Below are 16,352 nucleotides of genomic sequence, written 5' to 3'. Positions count from 1 at the left end.
ATGTAAAGAGGAAAATAATGTGAAGGTTGCCATAGAAGAGTAGCGCGAGTCCTGCTTGTAATGAACCACGCCTCAGTCGGCCTCTTTTTCTTAAAAAAAACGCCCTCTCCCTTGTGGCGCAGCAAACCCTGCGCCACATGCAAGATCGCGCGTGTACTATGTTGCGTTTAGAGTTGCGCACGGACTGCGCCAGTCACAAGATCGGGCCCAGATTGTCCATTAAAACTGATTGGCTACTAAAGCAACTGGCTACAGACAGTAGGCGCATTGAGTTGCCTTGTGTATGAAATGCACAGGATAAATAAACATGCCTTGCCTAAATGCTCTTCATATGGTTTTGATGCACCACTGCACTTTGTGAGGTTCGGGAGTTTATGAAGATAGTTTTGCTTTTCGAGTGAGCTATAGGAAACAGTTGACTCTCAGACAGAAAAATCAATATTGTGGTTTTGTCTGAAAGAGGCAGCAGAGCAGGTTTAAGGTCATCTTTTGAAAACCGTGCAGTTTGAAAATGTTGGCCATAATAGACTCCTCAGAAGAAACATCAGCCCAACACTGTGATCAGATCAGGACTAAAAGGTCAAAAAATAGCTTTCAAAAACACATTTTAGACATTCCCAGTAGATTTCGTTGATTGTAAGTACAGAGTGATGCTGAATGATGAAGCAAATGATGTCACATTGAATACCTTACGAATGCAGTACTTGTTGAGATTGTCGTTGTAGCGCAGGATGGTGATTTTGTTGGGCATGGCCGCACATATACAGGACCCGTTGTCCACCTGTACACGGAGGAGTACAGTCAAACATCAACTCTGAAAACTCTGAAACGAAGACGTGCAATAACAAAGTGTGGCCTACTCTCCCCGCGGCAAACAGGTGGCATCCCTTCACCGTCTCAAAAATGTACGGCCCGAGCTCGGATGGACTGGGCAGGTGCGACTGGGCCAGAGACTGCTTCACTCTCTTGATCTCCACCAAACACAGGGCTCGCTCATCGCCTGCAAGACACGCAACACGCCGGTCAACATGACACAGAGAGTGGGGGGTTTCTAAAAGTAGATATAGCCTTTCATCCCCTCTTCACCTTCATCAGATGCTAATACTCAAGTTTGTGGATCTGCTCTTACACCCAGTGATCAAGCGCACACATAATCAAACAGATTAGGAGCATGCGTCAATATCCACTGGACGTCGCACGTCCCAGAGCACAAAAAAGTGTAAACTCAAACTGTATTTGTTTTGCACATGCCTTTCATCCATTGATCACAGGAGAAAGGAGGAAACTTTATTTCCAGCATGGGCCTCATACTGAAGTGCATGCCCCATTGGGAGCCGGAAGTAAAAATCCCCAAAACACTCAAACAGGTGAATGTGATTTTGATATTCAAAGCTATATTGGACATAATGGAGAACTTTTGAGCACTACATTGTTTAAAATTTCATTCAGAACTGTCCCTCTGGGGGTAAGTGTTAATGGGATGATTGGGGGGTCTTTCATCTCCCCCTGGTGTCTCTGGCCAGTAAACCACCCTTGCAACTTCCTTGCCTCGGGCCGGAGGCGCAATACACACTAATAGAATCCCGATGAAGAAGCTAACAGGTTAATGGGCAAAGCTAGCTCTCCATTGTGTAATTGGATGTACAATATCCGTCTCTCCCTTTGTCTTTTCTGTCAGTGTAGTATTTACTCTCATGGACAATTAATGAGTAGAAAAACGTAATATGCTACGACACCTGCAGTGGCGCTTATGGCCTCTAGGGGCATGAGTTACTTAGTTCTGCTGTAGGGCCTTAATTTAGCCATATTTAATTTAATGACTTGTATGCCCTGTGGAAACCATGATTAAGAGTTTAAAAGCACAACACCGGCTAATCACCTATATATGCTGACTCATGGACAAAGAAAGACAGATTTCTCTGAAACTTTCTAAACTGAAAAGTTATAAAAGCGTTAAGTATTTAATGTTATCCTTCTTGTATAATATCCGCACGATAGTCCTTAATTTAGCACTCTAACACTTAGCTGAATAGCCGGCGTCGTGCTTTTAAACATTTCATATTTGAATTTTTTGGGGAAAATCAAGGCATAAAATAGGATTTTCACTTCAGGCTCCCAGAACGTGACCAGAAGTGGGCGGGACTGTTGAGCTCAATTTAGACTAATAATGTCAGCTCTGTTACACTTAAGTGTAAGCTATTGATGTTATAATCAGGTAGAAATGTTAAACCTGCAGTAAAAAGTACCATCTCTGGCAATGTGAGAAATAAGCCTGAGGGTCTGAGGGCCTGCACTTTGAGAACCTCTACTTCCGCAGGTTCACAGCAACAGATATCTACCTCTCCTGGAGCAAAGGTTTCAGCAGCCTGTTTGTCTGTGATGGTAAACAGAGTAAACTGACTGTGTTACTTATTAAAGGCTTGCATCTACAGCCACAGCCAAAAAGAGCAGGTTCAGATTGTGGCGTGGAGTGGGGAGTTTGCAAATTTACTGAAAGAGACCCCCAATATTACCCAATACTCATCCCAAAAGGAAAATTGTAATGAAAAAAAAAGAGACAAAAAACAAGTGTATTATCTGACCAACGATCATGAGCAGTTTCTCCAGCTCTTTGACCACGTGGATCTGAAAGACGGAGCCCAGGCCGGGGACGTGAGTCAGAGAGTTCTTGATCACGTTCAGGGCGTACAGTCCCTCCTCCGATCCCACCAAAACAATCTGCGAAATCACCAGGAAAACGCTGTATTAAATTATTCGGCTGAAGACAATGTAATGAGAACAGATCCTGGCCCTGAGCCCTGAGCAGCCGAGCGATGACTGACAAAACAGCACAGACGTCATTGAGATTATTATTAGATTAAGAAAAAGCCAATGTCCAGCTAGTGTTGTAGTTGCTTTATGTAATGGTTGTGAATTTACACCTTACATGTTGATAAATTATTCATTGTTTTGATTAGTCTGGATGGATGCCGACATTTAAAGGCTTTATTGAGAAAATGTAATCTAAGATGGCTTATTCAAAGTTTCCTTTTGTTTCAAATATATAATACCCCTCTTTTAACCTCTTAACCCCCACTTTAACTTTTAGTGTATTATCTCCTGTTTGGCTTTACCCAAATCTAAAAGCTTCTTACAGCCTAAAGGCCGGTGTAATGCCTCATTTGAAAGTGAAGACCAAGAAAACTCATCTAAGATTCTTCCTCATGTTTTCATGCGTTGTTGCCGCGTCGTTTTTGTGGTCTTTTTTGTCGCTTTCTTGTAACTTCATTGTGTTTTTGTTGCGTTTTCATCTTCTGGAGAAAATGTGCTCAGTTAAGGTGGGGTTTAATGAACACAGCTGATCCCACGGCCCTCAGAACAGGCAGAAACGTTGGTGAAAACAAATGCTCCATGTACTATAGTGGATATATGAAAGCAACTATAGCATCCAAACGGGAAAGCAGTCGTACCTGATCAGTGAGCGGCAGCGTGCAGTTAATGTCCAGTCTGTCGTCTCCTTCGAGCTTCAGCAGAGAGTTCCCCAGCAGCTTCTGGAAAGAGGTCAAAGGTGAGTGGAGTCTGGACCTTTGAGGTGAGCGGGAGGACGCAGGGATAGGTCTGACAGAGCTGGGATCAAGGTTAGGTCTTTAAATAATACAAGGTCTGTTGACATTAAGAGTTTTTTTAAGTCCATTTTGCCTCCTTGTGGTAAATATTGTGTCTGCAAATCACTGACGTGCTTTTAGCAATTGTAAACTTGTGAGTGACACTGATAGCTTGGTGCAAGCTAGTTGTTGCGAGCAGTAATGTGTCACGATGCTTCCTGAAATATTAAAAAAGAAACCCATTCCCGCCGAGAATCAGGAATCCTTTTGGAAACATAAAAATTAGGTTGGACTTCAATTTAACATTTTTAAAGCCCATAATCCAACATCAAAGTGCGTCTAACAGGCCGTGCTGAAGCTGTGAACCACGGCGTAAATCGAGATTTAAAGTTATTCCTGCAGCCGCCACCAGAAGGAGCCCCAGTCAAAGTCTTTACCAGCTCTGGCGCTTGTATTTCATTGGTACTATTTAATTCTTACAGAGGTATAATTTCAATTTCTAAAACATAAACTATCAATCCTGACTGGGGTTTCCAAAATAATGTTCTTAAGTTTATTTTATATCGGTATATATGCGTGATATGTCCACTTTAAATTTGGGGGGAAATAACGGTTACAGAGTGCCTTTTATTTCACAGCTGAAGTTCTTACCCCTCGACCACCATATAGTATTTTTATCATATGAATAAATTACCTCAGCCCCAGTGTCTGCACAGAATTATGAGGCATTTGGAATTAAAAATTGAAAGTACATAAAGATTGGATTGTCACAACTTGAAGAAAGTGAAGTGGGCGTTGGCTAAAACAAAGTGTGGAGTGGCACGCAGCAGACGGGTGGGGCATGTGCAGTGAGTAGGGGCCGACCATGTCATGTTTACCTTGACCAGAGGAGACAGAAGCATGGGTCTTTGGGACACAGCACTGGCCTGTTAGTTCAATGAGACCCAATGAGGTGATCCGAATGAGCAACCCAACAGATCATGCCCATATATGGACAAACAATGAGGCAGGATGACAAAGCAACAGACGGCAGCCAGAGAGAAGAGGAGAGAGAGGGACAGTTAATGACATGGGAGAGATAGCGCGGATTAACTGATCAAACTGGATGACTTTGTGACTGTGGACAATGTCTCTCTTTTCTAAGCCTATACCCTCTCGGGGCTGTCAGCAAATTCCATTCAGGGCATATACAGTGATTGATACAAGTTTGGCAAATGTTTGATGCCGTTCCGGGTGCAAAGCCTCTACATTTGCCCAGGCTTGGCACAACGAGTAGACTCGACTAGAACTGCTTTGAATGTCTGTTATTTCTCCAGTTAAAGCCAGGGACACACCAGGAGCTTTAGCCTGAGTCTGAGCCAGATTTGCCGTTCATTGAGTTCAGGGAGGCTGGCAGGCCCTTGTTTTACAAATGTATTTTTAAACTCTATTGTAACCTTTTTTTTTATTATCATAATTTAACTAAGTTGTTTGTTTGTTTTTTTGTCTTTTATGTTTTATGTGTGAATGTTTGACTGCTGTTTTTGTGCACCTTCTGGTTGTTGTTGTAAGGCGCTATACATACAAAACTTGATTGATTGATTGATTGATTGATTGATTGATTGATTGATTGATTGATTGATTGATTGATTGATTGATTGATTGATTGATTGATTGATTGATTGATTGATTGATTGATTGATTGATTGATTGACCGTGCACTTTGAGCCACTTGCAGCTTTTTTCCGATGCTAGCATGGCAGCTTTACCCTCGATCCCGTTGGCCTCAATCTCGATCAATTCTCTTTAGGGTTGCTTGTAGGTTTTCACTGCTGATGGAACTGTCTCCATGGTTACGTATACGTACCAGCCAGAGAACAGAAACCCTAAAAAAAACCTGGACTAAAATTTATCCTGGAGCATCATAAAGGCCACAGAGATGGAAAGCACAGTCGACAAGCTAACCACCCACACAGATGCTGGGTCACTGAAAGGTCAAATACATACAAATAACTTTTTTGCATAATGCACCTTTAAATTATGAACACACAATAATACAATGTTTTATCAAATCTGCAAATAAATGTTTTTTCTTAATTAAGTGTTTAAAAAATTTGCCCCATGAACACATTTCTTGAAATTAGATACTCAAATTCAGGCCAAATGAACTAATCTAAAGAAAATTTCACTTATTTCTAGATGACTTTTGCAGTGCAGTCTTCAAAACCTCCATTCATAAATATCAAACATGTTTGACATTTGCAATTGTTGCTTTTGATTCGAGTGATGTTACTACTTCTCACCTCCTGTGGTGCAGTTATTTTTCTCTTTTGGCGCACACGAAAGGAAAACCCACTGCCTCCGCATGGTATCATGCACGCTTGTTTTGATTTTGAAATCGCGCTTGATTATGTGACTCTTGTGGTGTCCTCCACAAATCTTGTATGTTGTATGTTGTATGTTGTATGTTGTATGTTGTATGTTGTATGTTGTATGTTGTCTTGGTCTGTGTATATTTTTTTCCCTTCATAGAAGTGAAAAAAATGTATATCTGTTTGTGAAGATTGTATCACGCAAATGGCATCAGAGTTTAAAAATCCTCTGGTATGTCCCCAGCTTAAATACACATTAGGGAAGATCTTTGAGCAACATTTTCAAGAGGGATGGTCATAGACGCTAACTTTTACAAAATGTGTTGCTGAAATGGGAAAATACTTGAATGAAATATCAGTCAGTTTAAATACTCACTGCGTCTGCCTCTGCCTTCTCTCTCGACGCCCGTCCACTGGCCACCACTGACTCCATCACTGACACCCAGCGCTGTTTGTCCGGGAAACTTGGCGCCATGAAGTAAACCGCCTGTCCCGGCCAGCAGGGGGCGTGGCAGCGCGACTCCAGCTTCAGCACATAAGGGACGTCTGACAAGAAAAGTTAAAAAAACAATCCCCTTAGTCTTTTACAGGGTTTTTCTCAAAGATAATCAATAAAACTCGAGATAGGATGTGGTTATAGTAATAGTTATAGTAAACGCGTTGGAACAAATGGCAATTCTGGGGCCGTCTTGTGACTGGCCCTTCAAACCCTGTGCAATGTAATCAAATGGAAACACCACTTATTTCCTTGATACTGTTTTTATCCATTTTTAGTTATTTCATGACTCTTATTTATTTATTGGTTCATTTGGTTGGGACAGTGCATTAATGAACATACATGGGTCTCGTGCATGTTACAAGCCACACCGAATTGTTGCCTTGGGCTAATTTCCATCCATTGTCCCCCATGCGCACTCTCAAACATGCTCATTCTTCCTGGCCTATTGTACATGTTTGTAGTGGTAGGGGAAACCGGAGAACCCAGAGGAAACCTACACAGACACAGGGAGAACATGCAAACTCCACACAGAAAGGCCGTCCCAGGTGGGAATCGAACCCGGGACCTTCTAGCTGTGAGTAGCCACCCTCTTCCATAATTGTGACTGACCTTATGTCATATCTGGCAAGAAAATAAGGTTTGTGCAGTTTTTGTTATTCAGACGCCTATGATGATGCATAGACTTTAGCTCTGTTTGTTCACTTCTATTTATGTCCAACATAACATTTGTTTCCTACTTTAAATCTGTATTTCTGTCCTTTTTAACACCACATGACCAATATTTACTGAACATGGGGCAGTGATACAATTAATGCTAACACTAAACCCTGGAAATGAATGAATGAAAACAATGCTAATACGGCTGAACAACATGACTAAAAGACGAGAAGCAAAACAACCAGTCACAAAAATACATATCTCACATTCTGCTGTTGAATCAATAAAAATGCTGCTCCTGGTTTTGCATTGGTTGCTATAGGGGTTAGCCTCGCCGGCCAGTCACAAGATGGCCACAATGCTTGCACACCAACTGGCCTCATGTCCTTTATTACTCATTCACTCTTAGGCACAAATGTGGTTGCTATAAATTGTGCGTTATTGCTACCTGACTTGGTGGTGTTGGGCATCTCTGAGGCTCCCACAGCTCCATGCACCATCACTTCACCATCAGACAGACACAGGTCAAACTCCTCCAGCGGCTTCACAGACTCTGAGTTCAATCAGATAAAACAAGACGATAAGACTGAAGAATAATGTCGCCTGAGACTATGTTGCAAAGTCGAATCAAAAGTACCTTCTCTGGGCTCGATGTCGTACATAGAGACTTTAGTGCCATCCAGGACAACGTACTTCCTCTCCCAGCCCTGGCCTCGCTTCCCATTCCTACAAAATTATAAATCGTGCAAAATGCCATGATTATGCTACGTAGATATTTTCAATAAATAAAGCCAGGACATAGTAGAAATAAACCAGAAATATGACAATCTAGGGTGGACATATCGTGCCTTATTGTAGCTAATAAATCTGCTTTTGGGCACCACATCATTGAAATTTTTGAGTTTATGATCTATAATAATTTCCGACATACAGAAAGGACACTTTAATAGGCATCGAAAACCAAGTATCGCTAAAGTACAGGTAAAAATTTAAGGGTACCCAGCCCTACACGTGGATACCAAACATGTCAGTATTTGTGAATGAATAAGCGTGGGAAAGACCAGGGAGCGCCACAGCCATGTTGGAGTTACTTCCTGGATAAATCTGCAGTTCAAGGCGACAAAACATCAGAGAATAAACATCGTAAAGGGTAAGTTAAGTCCTTTTTTATACTAGCATGAGTGATGTGATTCAGACTGCGATCTCGTCCGCTCCTGTTGACTCCCTGTGTCTGATCGACCGACCCTTCAGTTCATTCAAAGCATCTCCATCAAACAAAAAATACACGTGTAAATGTAAAGATAAATAAATATGACCTTCTATATCAAGAAATCATTCATTCTGAGAAAAAAAGGACACATGACAAGTGCGTTTTCGTTTATGAATTGATATATTTATTGTTTGTTTTGTAAACGCTGAATTGTCAGTCTGTCAAAGCGAACTCTTCCCAAAGAAGACAGGGTTAAGGCGAGTCCTGCGTCACTAAGAAAAGCTAAACCTAAAGGAAACTAAACTAGTACGGCATATTTCATATCCAAGACAAGTCAATGTCTCCCCCGAGAGCAGTAAACTAATCCTGAAGAAGATCCCTGGTTCTGCCAAAAGAAAAAAAACACTAAAATGTAATAAACTTTACCAAACCAAACCTAAACTTAACTCTCAGCAGAAATTTCTCCCCTACAATCAGTAAACGAATAAAGAAGACGTTCTACTGACAGAAACTAAAGTCAAATAAACTAAACTTAGGGAAAACAGGTCTCAAGCTTCAGTAAACTGAAATTGAAGAAGGTTTCTGGATCTGCGGAGACAAACCAAATTAATACAAAATTGTGGGAGCTTTGACACAAAAATGTACTTGTAAGCTATAAAATATTTTTTAGAGGAGGTCTGCAGATGAAAAACGAGATGGTCTTTAGGACAGAAGAGGGAGGACTCAGGGAGGGAGAGGACAGATCAGGGTGAGAAAGAAGAGAAGACAGGAATGGAGAGAAGAGAGGACAGAAACAGGGTGGAAGAAAAAGAAATAAGAGAGACAGGGAAGAGAGAAAGAGAGATGGTAAATGGTCACAATTATGTAGTGCTTTTTGTACTTGCTTCCGGCACTCAAAGCGCTTTACATCAAGGATCCACTCACCCATTCACACTCTCATTCACACACCAGCGTCAGACACTGGAGGCAAGGCGGTTGTCTTGCCCAAGGACACAGCGACAGTGTGTGCCTGCAGGACATTCCGCTCGTGTGACGCCCCAGAAAGAGAAAAGAAAAAAAGAAAAGAAAGCGGGAGAAAAAAAGAGAAGAGTGATCTGTCCCCCTCAGAACCTTGAAGGAGCCGCCGTACTCGTGCGTCAGGTCCCGAGAGGCGGCTTTGCCCAGCTTCTGCACGTCCTTAGCTTTGAGGCGGACTTCTTCAGGGATTATGAAGTGGTCCAAGGCAGCTTTCTCCAGCAGGTCCACCAGTGTGTCACGGTAGGACCTCAGATGGGCCGGCTCGTTTTTGAAGAGCTTCTTCACCATGACCAAGATCCCAAAGCTCTCGGCTGTGCGGTCCAGGACAGTCTCAGGAGCTTTGGTGGACTCTGGGACTGTGCGAGGTTTCTCTACAAAGTGCTCTTCTTCTGTGGGACCATCTAGGACTTTTGTCTCCACTGGATTTGGATTTGCTGGTTCTGAATCTTGGCTCTGATCCAGGCTTTGATGGTCCTCGGAGCAGATTTCGTTCTCCTCTAAATCAACTGTGTGTGAAGCTTCAGGGATCTCAGAATCTATGAGCAGCTTCTCTGTTGACAGATCTTCACCCTCACCTTCTAAACTTTGAGCCCACAGTGGACTCGCTTAAGCTAGGTTCAGCATCTCCTCCAGAATCTGGTGTCCGTCAGAGGTGCTGTCTTTGGGACACGGATTGTGTATTTCTACTGAAGTGACAGAAATGTTCTCTACTGATTGGTTTAGGAGGATCTCTCCAGCTTCAGTGGTCTCTGTGACTTCTTCCAGACCTTCTTGCTCTGTGGGGTTTTCTGGGAGTTTTGTTTCCTCTAGGATCTTGACGTCCTGTGGGATTCTCTGAGCTTTCAAAATTTGTCCTGTTGTCCTGAATTCCTCGTTCCTCTGGACTTTGTGTCTCTGATGGGCTTTGACGGCTCTCAGAGCTACTGTATGCTGATGTCTCTGGTATTTCCTCCGCACTCTCTCTCTCTGGGACCTCCAGAGAGAGAGGTCCCAGACCACCAGACTTGGGACCACCAGACTTGCAAAGGTTTAAAAAGACTGTCTAACCAACGAAATTCAGAACAGAGCTCTAGACTTTGGGAAGTCTTTGAGATGCCATCGAATCGGAGCTTGTCAGCAGCTTGTCTGGGTTTTGGATTTCGAGTCTAGTTTCATAATCTCCAGAAGTGACAGAGATGTTCTCTACTGATTGGTCTGGGACGATCTCTCCAGCTTCAGTTTTCTCTGTGACTTTGTAAAGTTCTTCCTCCAGACTTTCTTGCTCTGTGGGTTTCCTCTAGGATCTCAAAGTCCTGTGGGATTCGGGTCTCCAAAAGATGTTCTGCGCTTTCAGAGTTTGTGCTGTCATTCAGAGTTTGGGCAACAGCAGTTTCAGAGTCATTTGAAGAGTTGTTTTTTGTCTTTGACCCTTCAGTGGTTGTCCGTGTACCTCCTACCTCAAAGTGCACATGACACAGACCCAATTTTTGCTAAAACATAGTTAACACAATTATATTTAAGATTTTGCTAAAGCTGTCTTTAGCTTGGCCATTTTTGTGATGTTTATAGTTTCACTTCCTTATTCCACATTGACAGGAAGTGAAGGCAAACAATTTTAAACTGTTGCAATGTCAAGTCAAAGGGAAATGAGACAAACTGCTATGAGACTTTACCTCTATCTATGTCACTTCCTGTCAATGGCTTATAAATTCAAATAAAAATAACTCCTCAAAAGCATTCAAACCTGTCATATGCACTTTATGAGTGTTGTCGTTCACACAAAAGCGCTATTTAGTGAATAAAAAGACAATGGTGTGTTCAAAACAAACCTAAATTTTTTCCAAAATGATTCCAAATAATGTTCATTGTCACACCTGAAGTAGTTAAGTACCCCTTGCCATGTTCTCGAATATCCCCATAGGTCCCTGTACCCCAGTGGTGTAGTCTACGTGATACGCAGGTATACGCCGTATAACCACTAGAGGGCCTGCAGAATTACCGTATAACCACTACAAAGTGGGAAAAGATATGTATCACTCATTTGCGCAGTGTTATTTTTGCGGTTTCTGTCCGTTTGGAGACCAGCACAAACTCCACCACAAACTATTTCCTCCCCTGAAAACGAGAGATCACAAGCTCATCCCTCTCTCTGTCTTTTTCTCTGTCCCTACCGACAGACCGACTGTTCCTTCTCAGCTGAGCACAAAATAAAGCCTGAGAATAGCTCATAATGTAGAGGCTTATTAACCGTCCTCACGGCGCTGGAGGAGTCGCGTACGTCTCAGCTCATAGACACTTTCCCTGTTCATCCCCGCTCTGGGAGTCCACAATGCCGTACGCTTCTCTCCCTCCCCTGCAGCAGCGCGTGAGAGCGGTTTTGGGCAAAGGCAGTGACAGGTGCAGGCGGGAAACAATCTGTATTACAAAGCGCTGAAGTCCACGGGAAAGACCGCGTAGACTGTTCGAAGTGTGCGTTTTACTCTCAGACACTGAAGCTGTCCCTTGAGACTGAAAAGTGGATGTGCCCCGCCCACAGCGCTGACCGAGCCACGCGCGCTCCTGTTCATAAAAAAAATGTCCTAAAAAAGTCGTTCTCCAGAATCAGCGCGCATGGTTTTGTGTGTGGGGGAGTTTGCAGATGCGAGAGCCCGGTGGTTGACTGGTGGAGGGGTTGGTGAAAGCAGACTGGGCTTTATTCATTGAAGTTTTCATTTTGGCTTCAGTCCCACAGCCTTATAGTCTAGCTACAGCCTTTGAATTTCTAGAACATTCCTATATGTCTATTGCTTGTTATTTCAATAACATTTATAGTTTGGCTTATAATCTATTTAATTCTCTGATACATTTAATATTAGTAATAGTATGTGACGGGCTATTTTTTCAGCGCATATAATTGGCAACCCCCCACGCCTGCTAAAAAATAGAAAAAATTGAAGACTACACCACTGCTGTACCCCTATTTTTGCATCAAAACACTGCACTCTTACAATAGAAATACACACAAAGATACAATAGAAACCAAACCACAACTCATGCTCTCTGTTCATAGAATTTTGAAGAAAATAAAAGTCAATAAGAGTCAAAAGTGAGACCTGGGCAGTTTCATCCAGCCCTCCAGGTGCATGTGCCCTCCGGCTTCTTTGACCTGAGGACAAGGTGAGCTGCCTTTGTCCCGCAGGCCCTCGGTCAGGTGCAGGGAGCAATCACTGGACATCCCGCAAGTGGCAGGGAGGCAGGGCGAGCACTTTGGGTGGCACAACGCATGGCATTCTACAGGACAGGGGAGAGTTTTGGGTAAAGGGAAGAGATTAGTAAAACAAATGGGTAGAAATGCTTTAAAGAGCTTTTATTATATTTTTTATTAGGCGTTTTAATATACTTTGCATGCATTTCACTTCTTTAAACAGCTTAAAGATGTGTACAGTATATCTAAAATCTTGTCTTTTTTTACTACATTGCATTTTGAACTAGATATTACCGAGGCAGGTGGCGGCTTGTCGTCCGAAGTGCACCGTATCCAGACACACGGTGCATTTGGCCGCCCTCATGTTGAGCCCCACAGTGAAACGATGGGCCGAGGTGCTGTGGTGGACTCGGTCTCTGTCCCTGTCCCTCTGACTGTCCTTCAGGCGCCGGCTGTACTCTAAACACAACCGAACAACACAGTCAACGGCGACGGTGCTTTTACGATGAGCGAGAGGAAAACAATGTTAGCAAAACTAGAAAAATGCAAAGAAAATAGTGAGTGGGGATAGTCAAAATTTAGATTTCTGTCCTATTTGGTGATAGTACCTTGCAGGACACTTTTCATACATGCTGTAAACATGCAAAAGTTTGAAGAACAAGAATTACAAGTGAGTGAACGGTAAAGAAAAGTAACCTCTTAAAATGAAAAGCTTTGAGTTGTTTGCGTGCTTGTGATCACCAAAGAGATCTGCAAATCAGGTCGACCAAGCTTCAGCAAATAATAAACAAGCTTCAGATTTCTTAAACTATGCACTACAAAAGATGAACAAAAAAAATCCTTTCTGGTGGGATCGGACATTTTGAGTGCAGAGCTTTAAAAATCTGGCCTTTGGACGATGTGGATGAGGCAAAAGAAGAGAACAAACTGTCTCCGTTAGTTTGGAAAAACTTACTTTCAAAAGTGACCCTCCTTCTTTCTGAGAGATGTGCGGAACACAGAATATACACAGAGCTTTAGCTTTATCAATACTGTTTGGAGATATGTTCTAAAGTTATAGATGAATGCTTTGGTTGAAAAGATGTATGAATATTTTTGTCAAATGGGGAATATTGAGTACAAAGATGAAGTTTTTTCTTAAACCTGTTTTAGTATAGACTGCAACACCAAAGCAACATTTTAAAGTAGGTAAGAAAACACGTCTAATCGGATCAGTTGTAGTTGTCTGTGACTGACCCTCTGGGGTAGCGGCGTCCTTTCGGCGCCCGGAGCCCGAGGCGTTCAGTGCGGGACCTGGCTGATGCTCAGGAGACTTCACCATCGACGGCATCATCATCTGCTGCCGTGATGACGGGTTCGAGTTGTGGTCCTTGTACTGGAGCGCTATGGAAAGAGGCGCATGAAAAACGGGTGGCACTGGGACAAGTCATTCACATTAACCTGCCTAAAACACGTAAAGAGCCTGAACCCTGTCTCACCTTCCTCTCTCAGTGACCGCAGCTCTGCCCTCATCTTCTGCAGAGCGTCCTCCAGCTCAGTGCAGCGGGCGCGCTCTTTGTCCAGGGCAGACTTCATGTCGCTGTACTGCAGTGGGACGGGAGCGATGGGGGGCACTGCTGAGGCCGGGCCCTGCCCCTGGGCCTGAGCCTGGGCTGCCATCGCGGCCAAGAGGTCCTCTCTGCGGCGACCAAACAGTCCCTACAGCAAAAGAAATGCACAGTGATGTTAGTTGGTTAAGCTTTTAAATATTTTTTTATTGTTGCAAAGCAATACTGTCTCATATGGGGTTTCTAAAATTGTTAAAGGGACACACACAAGATGTTTTAGCCTGATTCTAATAGTCCAACCGACATCCAAGTATACTTGTGTTTGGAGGCATTGTTGTCCTGTACTCCTTTGTTTTCCAGTAACAAAACTTTGTTACATTTTGTGTTTTTCTTTGTTTTTCAATCTTTACTTCAATGAATGTCAAATGGTATTTGGTTCATAAACTTTGGACACATGACTGTTTTCTTATTACACAATATAAAGTAAACATTTTACTTATCATAATTACTCACTGTATTGCAATACGTATCAAATCGTGACAAAAGTGGATTATCCCAGCCCTAATATTTACTGTGTAGAGTGACCCTGAGAGCCATCATACGATCAGAAGAAGTGACACTGTGATCTCACATTTACCTAATGCTTCTGATAGTTTGAGGCTAGAAACATTTCTAAATGATAGAAAAGTATCTATTCTCATTTCCCCTGCTCCAGTTTCTCTGTCCAGAGCAGCATTAGCCACTAGGGCACATTTCAATCTGCTGCTGACATTAGATTGGTTATTTGTTTCACCATTTTAATAGTTGGTGCAGCCGTGTGAGGCAACTCCTGTTGTGATATTGAGCTATATAAAAAAACTTGATTTGATTGATAATTTTCACAACAACAGCCCATTCGCTGACCTTCTTCTTCTTGGAGCCGCCGTGAGCCTGGGCCTGGAGGAAGTCGATGAGTTTGGTCTGCTGCGTGATGGTGCCCTCCATTTTGACCTTCTCATGGGAGTACACAGCCTGCAGGTGGAGCTAGTGAACATCACTACTGCCATCAATGTCACCGCAAATACTTTCAATTACATACAGGGCGCACATTAGGGACAGAGGAACGGCCACAGGCCACAGGATCATCATCGCAAACGCAACAGTGAAACACTGGGTGATCAACAGGACTTCAGTTTACAAAAGCTTTTGTTTAAAAATATATGACTGGAGATGTTATTCATGACTGTTGTTCAATCAATTAGCATTATTAAGCTTCAATATTTAAATATCCAACATCCATGTCTGTACACCAATACGCTTATACCCTGGTAAATCCTCATTATTATCAGAACAAGTATTAATCTGATAGTGTGTGAGACCTGTATGTTTTCGAGCTGGTACTCCAGGTCGGTCCTCTCTGTTTTCAGGAGGTCAGTCTGGTCCAGGGCGTCCTGAAGGCCCTGCGTCAGACGAAAGATGTGCGTCTTCTGAGCATCCATCTGCTGCTGCAGCTTCTCTTGCTGCAAAGAGAAAAAAAAACAAATCTTATTATGAAAAGAAAAGACATGACTTTGCTTTGAGATTCTTCTCCTCAAACACGCACAGTCACAGCGACACACAAAGATTTAATTCTTGATTGACATTCAAATGTCCCAATATTTTTTGTGGATAGTTTTTTTGTGTGAGTGTCTGTGATGTCATTCTGCGACCAAAGAGACTCTCATTCATCGCTGTGCTTTGACTGGGAGGCAGTGGCAGATTCAAATACACTAAAAAGGTTTCAAATTTTAAAGTAAAACTAAATAATGAATCAATAATAAAAGTAAACTCCACACTAGAGGAGGGAAATATATCGCCTACAACAGCGTTTCTCAACTGGTTTGGTGTCAGGACCCACAATCACCCCAGGATGACGAGCCGCAACCCAAAATACACTTATATATAACATTGTCTTTTCCTAAAAAAACATTGTTGAATAAGCACTAAATAAGCCAAAAAAGCTGAAATAATAATATAAAAGCATCCCGATGACAGTCATTCTAACAGACTCAAATGGTGATTGTAGTCCTTTTCTGTCGGCCTGCATAAATATTAAAGGGAATGTTCTCTGGGAAAGAAAAATGAGGGAAGTGTTTTTTTTCTGCCTTTTTGAAGTGTGTTCAAGACAAATATCTTTTTGAGCGACAAAGCAATCTAGATTTAGATGTTTGCCAGCATTTTTGCCTGGTTTGCAAAAATATCGCTTCATTGTCATTATCGAGAAGGTCCTTTAAAGTATTGAGATATTAATTTTTGTCGATGTCGCCCAGCCCTACACTTGACTGTTCTAATTAGTGAAACTGTAG

At 42.5% G+C, this 16,352-nt stretch overlaps 1 protein-coding gene across 3 annotated transcripts in view; it reads right to left on the bottom strand.

Moving 5' to 3' along the window:
* Positions 1–16,352, bottom strand: part of citb (citron rho-interacting serine/threonine kinase b) — a 74,006-nt gene that overhangs the window by 10,384 nt on the left and 47,270 nt on the right. The window contains exons 20-33 of one of the 3 annotated variants that reach the window (XM_079566829.1): positions 15,387–15,527; positions 14,932–15,051; positions 13,960–14,179; positions 13,718–13,864; positions 13,437–13,460; positions 12,776–12,940; positions 12,390–12,567; positions 7,729–7,817; positions 7,540–7,644; positions 6,312–6,481; positions 3,450–3,530; positions 2,583–2,718; positions 861–1,000; positions 689–781 (exon numbers count right to left, since the gene is read on the bottom strand). In XM_079566829.1, the coding sequence (XP_079422955.1) occupies positions 689–781; positions 861–1,000; positions 2,583–2,718; positions 3,450–3,530; positions 6,312–6,481; positions 7,540–7,644; positions 7,729–7,817; positions 12,390–12,567; positions 12,776–12,940; positions 13,437–13,460; positions 13,718–13,864; positions 13,960–14,179; positions 14,932–15,051; positions 15,387–15,527 (1,809 nt within the window). The remainder of the gene's footprint in view (positions 1–688; positions 782–860; positions 1,001–2,582; positions 2,719–3,449; positions 3,531–6,311; positions 6,482–7,539; positions 7,645–7,728; positions 7,818–12,389; positions 12,568–12,775; positions 12,941–13,436; positions 13,461–13,717; positions 13,865–13,959; positions 14,180–14,931; positions 15,052–15,386; positions 15,528–16,352) is intronic. The other 2 variants (XM_079566830.1, XM_079566831.1) reach the window with 2 other exon arrangements.

Source organism: Gobius niger (assembly GCF_951799975.1).
Source record: "Gobius niger genome assembly, chromosome: 1".
Classification (NCBI taxonomy): domain Eukaryota; kingdom Metazoa; phylum Chordata; class Actinopteri; order Gobiiformes; family Gobiidae; genus Gobius; species Gobius niger.
Note: the sequence above shows the minus strand (reverse complement) of the source record. Positions and strands in the feature narration are given on the sequence as shown.